Source organism: Saccostrea echinata, unplaced genomic scaffold (assembly GCF_033153115.1).
Source record: "Saccostrea echinata isolate AGI-Se365-2 ecotype Australia unplaced genomic scaffold, CSIRO_AGI_Sech_v1 ptg000054l, whole genome shotgun sequence".
Classification (NCBI taxonomy): domain Eukaryota; kingdom Metazoa; phylum Mollusca; class Bivalvia; order Ostreida; family Ostreidae; genus Saccostrea; species Saccostrea echinata.
In genome coordinates this window covers 1451598-1462540 of record NW_026889803.1, presented here as the reverse complement: position 1 = coordinate 1462540, position 10943 = coordinate 1451598, and the positions used below count along the sequence as shown (strand labels likewise).

Below are 10943 nucleotides of genomic sequence, written 5' to 3'. Positions count from 1 at the left end.
TTTAAAACTGACATATGTTTTGAATATTTTTCTCCGTAGAAAGGGAACTTTGAGTATAAGCTGGGGGAAGGAAAAATAACTTTTAATATTGCTCCCTTGTCTCACCCAAATAATAGCATTTCGGTCTTTAGTTCATGAAGGTGAATGCATAACCAAATAATTAAGTCAAAACTGTAGCTGAAATATAATATACTTTGGATATAGGTACTATGGAGCATTACAATGCCTAAATAGTGTAAATAAGATGTCCTTCTTAACATTACAATAGAGTCAAAGAGCGGAAACCGGATATTATGATTGTCGTATGTTGCCTTTTGTTCAAGGTTTAGTTGACAGGAAGGGAATCCGAGTATTTACATTTTTCGGATTCAAATGCCGAAGATTTACATTGAAATCCTTTTCAAAATAAAATTTTCATATGCTCTAGCGTATATAGATTACCTATGGTTGTGGATTCTTGTTTGCAACTTTATTTCATATAAAAAGTCGGTAAGGTTTTCGTCACAGTTTATGCAAGTGAAATGCACTTTCTTTTTATTAGATAAGATGTCAATATGTATAGTAAGAATTTTCACATCCGTTTAATCAACTTAACTGCATATATTAATGTAAAAAAGATGAAGATAACGAACAGTATTCGATCTCGGGAGGAACCTACAAACAGTACAAATTGTGAAAAGGGCATGAAACACGGACCCAAAGAAATTCCATAATTAACGAAATTCTGACCTTAACTGAGTTTGTTGAAATCCCTGTAACATCAACTCATCTGTCAGTAGCCTGCTTAGGCTTAAAATTTGATCATACCTAGAGCATTTTCTGGAGTTTCGAATAGTTTGGGAGATACAAACATCATATACAGGTGAGAGTTGAATATTACTTCTAAATCAAGGAAATTGACGATGGGAAAGCTGAAGTCATCTTATTTGTCATACAATTTAGTTGTTAGCTGGCCGTTATCATCTATAGTCATTAAAACATCAAATATGAAACATGTGGCAGACTGAGGTGTCTTTTATTTCAAATTCACTGGTATATATCTAGTCGACATATGAATGGAAGTAACTATAATGTTTATTGATAAAACGTCGTCGATATATCTAAATGTCAAGGTAATGTCTCATTTGAAGTATTTGAAAAAAATTCTGCTTCATAGGAATATAAAAAAACAACTGAATTATAAAGGAGCACTATTGCCCATCGTATTCGTTTCTGTTCATGAACTATATTTTGATATCAAGGTAATATACATGATCCCACCTCTGATTTTTCAGAGGTCCTTGTTTGTTCTTCTCCTGATTTGTATTGTTTGAATGGACTTTCGAGACTGAATACTGTTCGTTATCTCCATATTTTATTTATTATATGTAGGTAATAATGCACGTAAAATTGTGACAGTGTTTTTTCATGAGTTATAGTTCTTTAAAGTTTCCGTAGAAACAACCTGAACCTGATTAAAACGAAAGTTAGCCAGGTTATAAACTGGAGGACTATCACTGATTTTCAGGCGGAATTTTTAAGTTTCTTTGTGTTACCTCGTATGTTATTGCTGGGTTTGTATCTTCACTTATAAGCTCTAACTAAGAATGATGGTATTCTGATGAACCTTTATTTCAGATTAGGATTTATGCAGTTTTTAAAAAAAAACAATACAGCTAAAATGGAAAATATATATAAACAATATTTAATTTATACAGTATATGATTTGAAGATATACTGCACAAATATTTTCACTCTAATGTGAAGATGATAAACGAATATCAATGAAAAGAAATATTGCAATTTGAAACTAAAACATGTTACTCTGATATTTAAATAGGGATTGTGATTGCGCAGTCGTAAGAACTTATTGGCGTTAGCTTTATGTTTAAATGGTTACCAGAATTTTTTTTTTAATAATCCATAAACATTCGATAGAACAAACAAATAAAAGATTTTGTGGTAGTAAGATTTAACGCAAACATTTTTAATGTAGAAGAATTCAAAGCGCCGTGAAAACGTAGAACTTCTCTTTAAATGTCAGTTATTTAATCTGTTAAAATCAGTCCAAATAAAATTTTACACAGTAATCAGATGTGAAGATTAAATTCGAATTTTTCATTTATTGTTTATTTCTCTTTGTGTTTTCTTAATGTTTATTTGTTTCCAAATCATACGTGTGCATAGTAAGAGAAAGATGCATAAAAGTAATATGCATAATTTGCGAATATAATTTATTTAAAAAAGTAAATTCCTAACATTCAATATTTTTGGCATCATGATTACATTTCATGGAAGATGTATTCTTTTCCTAAGCGAAATACAAAAGACAGGTAGCGTTTTCATTAGCTTGCAATGAATAAAGAACTTGATAGGGTTAAATGTGGGTCGCGATGTTACTCAGGTAAAACACAACTCTTTCCACAGTCTAGTGAGCAGTTGTGTTTGTTAATTTCCTAAATGTTTCTCAAATTTTGATTACTAGACATAACTCAAAATTCAAAAATTTTGTAAAGAAAATGTATCCAAAGTATCTAAATATTCAAAATTTGAATTACGCCCTAGATTTAGAAACTGATAGGGGAAAATGGTATTTTTTTATTTCATGTATGAATCATAATATCATTTTATCTGTTCAAAGTGTTTGGTATACCTTTCGGGGAATGAATTTTTTTGAGAAATTCACAACCAAAGTATCCATATATCCTAGTTATCCTTGCAAAATCTTAAATGTCTTTGAAAGGCATAATAACAAACTCTTGAAGTACACGTATCCTATATTGGTATTTTATGAATAAGTTGACGTTTGTTCTGGAATTTGATAATCATATTTTTGAACATATTTTGATAACTATAAATCATAAATTATTATGGAATAACGGTAAATCAAGTTGATTTTGTTTAGCAGGTTGTTTTGATCATTAAACAATGAAACCCAGTGTAATTTGTTTTCATGAGAACGAAAGAAAGAATGATTAGACATTGAGTGCACACTTAATGAAACAAATGCGAGGAAACGTATGTCTTCCGGAAACTTTTATAAAAGACTAAATGAATATTTGCTAATATATATTTATTGCCGGAAAATTTGGTTTTACTGAGGAAAATATTTGTAATGAGAACAAAATATTAGATTTATTCATAATAGATATACGAGCTTCATAATCATAAGCATTGATACCTGTAAAATCTAATGTCAAACTTTAGCAACCTAGATTCAAACGTGATGCGATATTTGTCAGATCAAATTGTATACCCTACTGAACTATTCTAACACCACCGATCTTTTGTAATATGCTGTAAGAAATAACAAATTATTACTAGTAAGTAAGATAACAGACAGAAGGCACGATAGATCATTTTCTTAAAAGATATCGAGAAAAGAACAGGTTGAAATCGTAAATAAAACATTTTTCAGTGGATCCTTTAGATGAGGACGTGGACGTTCCATGTCAGTTTTCGACAGTCACAATTTAAAGGAAGACGATTATTTCGACCTATGAAATTTGAAAAAAGATATCTAATGTCCATTTTGGCTGCCAACCTGAACCAGTGTTTTGTATCCCTTTAGAGAAATGTATTATATGTTGCTGTGAAATGGAACAGTAGCAGTCTCTGTATAACTTATATTAATTAAACAATCATCGAACACCGGTTAGCCATATACAATTTTACTTACAGAAATAATTATCTCCATCATGACATACGTCAGATTATTCTACTGGCTCTTCATTGTTCTGACAAGGAACATTCAAGCAGAAAATATTTCCTTTGTTGTCGTCGACGGATGTCCTTTGAACAAAGCAGACTGGATAAGCAGAGCCAAAGCCAAAAATTGTCAAGTTCCACCTGACTATTTTTGTGCTTCTATATACAAGCACCCTGGCCGCTTTGGTGAAATATGCACAAAGAAGGGCTTAATTTCATCAGGTAATTTCTTATGAACTTTTCTACAGTGAGCCCCTTTCAAGTTAAGTCTTAAAATTCAGTCTTTACCGATTTAATTCCAAAATGAGCATGTCACTGTGTAGCAATTATTATTTACTATTAAGTTTCCATTTTAAATGGAAAATTACTCTTCATCATCGCACTTAATTTGTCTTTATTTACAGGACATTGCGGTGTACTCCACAGTGACACATATAACTTTGATTACAAGTCATGTCGGGCTATCCGTGGATGTCCTGATCAAATTTATTCATCAAGTGAACTGTATAAATGTAAGGAGTTTATTAATTTTTCTTCATATTTTCTTTACTTGGTCTTTCAATAAACATTTATTTTTATGAAGTAATATTTTTCATTTAGAGATGAAGAGATTTTGACTATAAATATGTATAACGAATATACTGCCTCTGTTTTTCAGTTCCAGTGTGTTTTACTGTATTTAACAGGTAAGACACTTTTTTCTATTATGAATGAAGATTTCATGTGAATTTTGGTTGATTAATAAACAAAAATGGTTCAATGTAAAGGGATTTGAAAACTTTCTATATAGATTTCTATGTTCCCCGTATGACATCAAACCATTCAATTGCCCGGAACCAATGCCAGAGTCATTAATGAACAAGCTTGAATATTTCATGTAAATGATGGCATATTAATTTGACCAATTGTCCCCCTGATGTTGCAATTCCCACAGTAAAATCAGCAATCAGAATCTGGGATAAATCAGTTAAAATATGTGTGGGACAAACGAAAGCGTGTCTCTTCAAGCATCTTCTAAAGAATAGCAGGGCGACTGGGATTGATTTAAGCCCATGGGCTTCTTGTTAGAAATTTCTTTATCGGAGCTATGTTTTGCATTGAAATAGTATTACCACACAGGCATCTACATTGTTATCAGATGGGACCACAACAATCTCAAAATATAAGTAAGTTATATTTATTACAATCTAGTTGTATTTAATCATATCCCTCCGTAAAATTAAGATCAGTCGGTAATGTTTAATGAACGTAAACTGACTATCATTTTGATTAGGGCCGACATGGATGAAAGTTCTGATACTGGAATTGTACTTGGTTTGATGGTACCAGTGGTTATTCTAGTCACAGCTGTGATTATATTTGTTCTGTACCGTCAAAACAAATTGCCAGGTATGTCACTAGTGATTTCCTTACTGAATAACACCCTAATAATTGCTTTAAATAAAAAAATATGTTTATGTTTTTGCAGGAGTGTTTCGTTGTCGAAATACAGCAACTGATTTAGAAGGTATGAAAAAAGAAAGTTAATAATTTTTTGCTCTGAATCATTCTTAATAGATTCTTTGTCTAGCAATTACAAATATACAGAAGTAGCTAAAATTTGCACCCAGACGGCATTTTAATTATTTTTTCATTTTCAAGGTTATATTTTATGTGGTCTTTTTTTATCCACAGATAAGAATGCATTTCTAAGTATAATACCCTGAAGGTAGAGCCAATAAAATAAAAATCGTATCCATGTAAAGTTTTGATTTCGTAGTGAATGTTAAGACTTTTTAAAAATATTTATGAAGACAAATAAATTCATAATACTTTTCTGTTATCAGGAAGTCGGTTATACATTTGGTTGCATGCAATTTTCAAAAAACATGAAAAAATCTTTTTATTATGCAAAGCATTCTGAAAGAAATTTATACCTTGGCCATGCAACTGTAAAATTACTGTATGTTAACGTGCAATGGATTATTAACATGGATATTATTGATATGCTTTGATTTGATTTCATTAAAAATACGAAAAATATTGGATAGATTTTTTTTTAATAAACAGTAAACACCAAAATTGTTATAACGTTTTGGTGTGATACATTGTAGCATAAATATATTTTTATAAAATTGTTGCGAATACTTTAGATAAGGAAGAGAACATTCAGATGATTCCTGCAACAGGTAAAGTTATACCTACATGTACTTAACCAAAAATAAAAATGAATGCACATTAAAATTACTCATTTAAAGATTTTAAATTAAAGAAAAATCAAATATCAATCATTTCTGTGACTTTTTACCTTAGTTGAGTTTGCAGGTATGCAGGTACTGCTTTGATAAAATATTTTGATAATTGTAGAAGAGCAGGTGAGAAAACTATCAACAATTCCTGGTGAAGAACGTTCGAGAATTCTGTCAAAGATTCATAAACTCCCATGCTATCTTACTCATATCTTGAAAACTAAGCTTGAAGTGTGGGACTTGAAGGAAAAAAATATAATTTACTCAGTATCCTTAAATGAGCATTTGGGCGAGCGTTTGTTGAAGGATCTGGAAAACGTGAACAATACTGAGGACTATGACAATGTAAACATGGAGATTGTTTTTACCTTGTTAATAAATTTCTGTGACAATGTAAAGCCTCCTGAGACAGGATGGGGTTATACGCCTAGTGATGACGATCGCTCTCTTGGAGCTGACATAGAAAGGATCCATATATTGTGGAATCTGTATTGTGACAATAAAGTTGATGTTCTAAATCTTCAGGATGTGTATGGAAGGATGAGTGAAAAATTTGGAGAACTTTCCGACGAAGAGTATTTAACTAATCGCAATAAACCTGAATGTAATGCATTGGAATCGAAAATTAAAAGTAAGCGGTATTTCTTCATTTGTTTCAAATACATATATACATACAATAATAATTACTTTCTAAAATATAACTTGATAATTTTTGAAAGCCACATACTACAAGAAAAGGACCGAATAATAATGTGAATTGAAAATAATAAACTACTTTTCATTTCAGTCATTCGTTTGAGGAGAAATTATGATGTTGAAAATGGAATTGTTATGACAAGGAACATAAAGTCCTCTCTGGCACTATTAGACACTTCAGACATTGTTATCTGCATAGGCGCCATTGGATGTGGTAAAACAACTGCCATGAGATATATACAAGATAGATATGAGGACAGAGGATGGAGAACGGTTTGGTTTGAGGAATATATTAATGAAAACGAACTGATGGAAAATGAAATTAAAGATACTCTCCTTTGTTGTGACAATTTGTTTGGGACATTTAACTGCAATGTATTTTCGATCGAAACTGTCACAGGATTTGAACATGTTATACAAAAACAGAGAGAAAAATGTAAAGGTCATTTAAAAGTTTTATTAGGAATACATCAACATGCATACGATGCAGTTTTGAAATTTTGTAGAGTACGGATTATGGACACCAAAAATTTGATTGATATTGATCATCTGGATAAAGCAGAAATGTTATTGATTTGGAAAGAGTTGAAAAAAGAAAGCCACTGTGTTCGTGATCCAAGTTGTTGGTTTAAAAACATCGAGTTTTCTTCTGTATTCTCAAAAATGTTACTCAATCAAGGACTTGTGGGTAACCCAATCTTAATGTTGATGTATTGTCAGCACCATGACTTCTTCACTAATGAGGATTTCATCAAATCACCAGTGACTACATTAGTAAATCATTTTAAAAGAATGAAAGAGGAGAATAAAGAACTTTTCTTTGTTCTTGTTTACATAATGTTTGTAAGAGTTTACAATGTAAACCAAGATATTGAGCCATGGGCGGGATCGCTTTCAGCAGAATTAACGGAGGATAGTATAAAACGATGTGTGAAAATATGTCCTGAGTATCTGATTGAAGAAAATGATATTGTAGAACTGAAACATGAACTACTAAATATTTCACTTTTCAAGGCTTCATATGATATACACACCGTGTTTGATGTACTTGTTCACCATTGTAATATATCGACCATTCTCCAATTAACAAGACCGAAGGAAGAATGTAACTGTGATTTTGTCAGTTCTTTACCACCCCCTTACACAGATGACAAGAACATGGTTAAACTCTTAAAAAGGATTGCGGACACTAGGGGTTGACTGTTTGACATACCAAGTTATCTATCTAGAAAGTGGAAGAAATCGCAACAAGGAAAGTCATAAATGAAGTGGGAAGGTCAAATTGAATAAAAAGAACATTCATTCTAAAAAGCTTCAGAATGAATTGGATTTGACTTTTTTAAATATTAAAGGGACATATAAATACATGCATAAAAATGTTTTAGTAAGAATTTTATAACTGTATATATTAAGTTAAAAAAACAGCGTTATTAGTACAATCAGGACCGTTTGAAAAGTAAAAATTTCATTAATTCTTTAAATGATATATTATCATTCTAATGATAAACTTGGTTCATGTGATATAAGAAGGAGAAATATTTTCCTGACATTGTCTCTTGCAAAGAATGAGTCATTTGATACAAAATTTTACACTTTAAAAGACTTTATTTCTATAAATTTGTTATCTTTGGGTCATATCGGTCATATCCCAATTAAGGTAGAATAACACACCTAGTGATATTTTTGATATCAGTACCTCTCAAATGTATAGAACCATTAACAACATTCCAAGAATGCAGATATTTTTCCTTTATTTTTGAAGAATTCTTTTGTATTATTGAAACAAATTTCAATTTCTTCAATTTTCAATTTGTTTTCTTTCATTTCATTTTCTTTTCACTTGGAACATTCCCGTTTATTATTTAAGAGTTAAAATACAACAAAATAATTTTTATTTTCATCACACATTTTTTACTATTTCTGAAAAAAGGTGATTTTTTAACATTCAAGTTCAATTTCCTGAAAACCGTTGGTTAAAACTGTACCAAAATCTATAAATAGAAAATACACATGATTATCAATGACATGCAAATGAAAAATTGAAAATTTTGATAAACAAAAGTATAAAAAAAATTCATCAAAAATGTTGGTTCAGATCTGGTTTGAAGAGTTATCTTTCTTAATATGGTAGGACCTAAATAAACTGGTACTTTTATATGAAAATTTTACATATAGATAATTTTTTATGAACTTAAAATATTTTTTGCCCAAGAAGATGAAGTTATTAGTAGGTATATACATAAAAAAAGTATGTAGTGCTACATATTTGGCAAATGGATTAGAAAATATGCTTACATGTTTTAGTGCAAAAAGAAACAATTATACATGTATTTAAATGAAGCAGTAGAATGGGGGATATAATATAAAGCAATACACAAAACACAGTAATAAATCAAGAGTTACAAACATGTGAATAGCATACAGATATGATGAAATTTAATGCAAAAAAAAATCTTCACCAAGGCCATATCTACTTTCTCTAATGTATGATGACAAATGTAATGCTTGTCCACAGTTTGAGCACCTTTAATACTAAACATAATATATGTGTGATAAAATTTTTAGATGTACTTCATTTTGACATTTTTTTAATTGTAAAAACCAAACTAATATATAAAACTGTTCAATTATAAATGTACATACCCTTTCTCCAATCCTTCTGCCAAAACATCGAGTTCAACAATATGTCTCCGTTTTACCGACTGTTCTGTGTTGTATGTACAGGAGTCTTCATCTTCACACTCATCTGACTCGGAATCGTTTTCATCTATGCACATCTCACAATAATCTTAAAGTTTAAATATTAAATTCATTACATAATTCCCAGATTGAGTACAACTCTGCGGTATTCAGATTACTTCAATAGCTCATTTTAATATACTTTATATACCTGAAGTAGATGAAGATGTCAATAAATTTGAGTAGGAATGGTCATGTCCTATACATGTATCTTCATGTTGGGACGGTTTCCTCATTTTTCCTTCAAACTGGCCATGCCAATTCCTTTTTCGTTCTATGAAAGAAGTCAAGTTGAATTGACAAGTTTGTCTGAACAATACGTATATTAAAAACATTAATCAATGGTGACAGAAAGCTTGCACCGTGATCAAGTGATATGTTTGGCATACCAGAAATTGAAAACGTATAAAAATTATCTTACCTTCATTACTTTCATGCGTGTAGAAATGGTCATGTTCAATGACTTCAACCAAAGACAAAGCATGTCTGCGATCACTATTCATTTTCTCTCCTATCGCATAACATTCACACTGAACATTAATTCATTATGCCGGTTTCTAACCGGTTATTTACATACTAGTTATTTCAGCGCTTAATTCTTGGTCGATATTATCGTAGCATAAAGCGTTTAAAAGACCTGTGTATTAAAATTATCTTTCTTACAAAAGAGTTCCATTTTCGGGTTCCTGTTTAATTCGCTACATGGAAAATTCTCGTTTTCGCCGGAAGAAGCTAGAGTTTCACCGGAAATGCAGCCATTATGACGTTGTAGCATTCGTCCTTAATCAAAAAAGTTTCAGTGTGTAATTAAACTTACAAAAAGAGCAAAATTTTGTAAAACAAAATAGAGAAGAACCAGTTAACATTTTATGGTCTAAGCTGTAAGCTCTGGTGAGCATTTTTTTTAATCCGTTGTCCAGCGTGCGTCTGTCTGTTCATCTGTAAACTTTTACCATTTTCGACTTCTTCTTCTTCCTCCTCTTCTTCCAATAAAGTACTGATCAGAACTTCTGATATTTCGTACTGGCGCATGGTGGTGCGAGGAAAACAAGGTGATTTAAAAATAAGATAAACTACTTACAGTGCAGGTAAAATAGATTGGTTGGTTTACGGTCGGATGATGTGGCTAGATAGCTTCGATTTGAAGCTATCTAGGGAGGTGGTGGTAACCAAGGATGTTGGCAGAGAGTTCCACACTCGAATACCATCTGGGAAAAATGATTTCTGGTACACTAAGGTTCTGGCATAAGGAACCAAGAACATCATGCTGTTTCCTCGGGTTGTAGTGGCTGGAAACAGGAGGAGTGGTGGAATGTCGATGAGCTGGTACACTATGCGGTACATCATAACAGCTTTTGCTTGACCACGTCGCTCCTGTAGAGATGTCCAACTCAGCTGTTTTAATATGTCCGATACGCTGCTAGTTGTTCTATAGTCAGATGTTACCATACAGGCAGCTCGTCTTTGGACCATCTCCAGTTTGCCAATGCTGTCCTTGGTGTAAGGATCCCAGATGTTGCTCCCGTATTCCAAAATGGGCCTGACAAAGGTCTGATAGCATAGGGCCTTTGTTTCTGATGGACACTGGTGTAG

At 31.7% G+C, this 10943-nt stretch overlaps 2 protein-coding genes and 1 long non-coding RNA gene across 3 annotated transcripts; 2 read left to right on the top strand and 1 right to left on the bottom strand.

Annotated features, from left to right (window-relative positions):
• Positions 1–4868: 4868 nt before the first annotated feature.
• On the top strand, positions 4869–5855 carry LOC133206263 (uncharacterized). The gene is made up of 3 exons (XR_009723727.1): positions 4869–5076; positions 5156–5194; positions 5820–5855. It is a non-coding gene; the product is annotated as an uncharacterized LOC133206263 (long non-coding RNA).
• Positions 5856–6060: 205 nt separating this feature from the next.
• On the top strand, positions 6061–7994 carry LOC133205811 (uncharacterized). The gene is made up of 2 exons (XM_061341694.1): positions 6061–6546; positions 6703–7994. Exons 1-2 carry the CDS (start codon positions 6267–6269, stop codon positions 7809–7811), a joined length of 1389 nt encoding a protein of 462 aa, XP_061197678.1. The 5' UTR covers positions 6061–6266; the 3' UTR covers positions 7812–7994.
• A 590-nt stretch (positions 7995–8584) lies between these two features.
• Positions 8585–10032, bottom strand: LOC133171806 (uncharacterized). Its single transcript, XM_061306605.1, has 5 exons — positions 9772–10032; positions 9502–9624; positions 9255–9399; positions 9071–9143; positions 8585–8602 (listed from the first exon to the last, which is right to left on the bottom strand). The coding sequence occupies exons 1-5, from the start codon at positions 9851–9853 to the stop codon at positions 8585–8587; spliced, it is 441 nt and encodes a 146-aa protein (XP_061162589.1). The 5' UTR covers positions 9854–10032.
• Between the last annotated feature and the right edge of the window lie 911 nt (positions 10033–10943).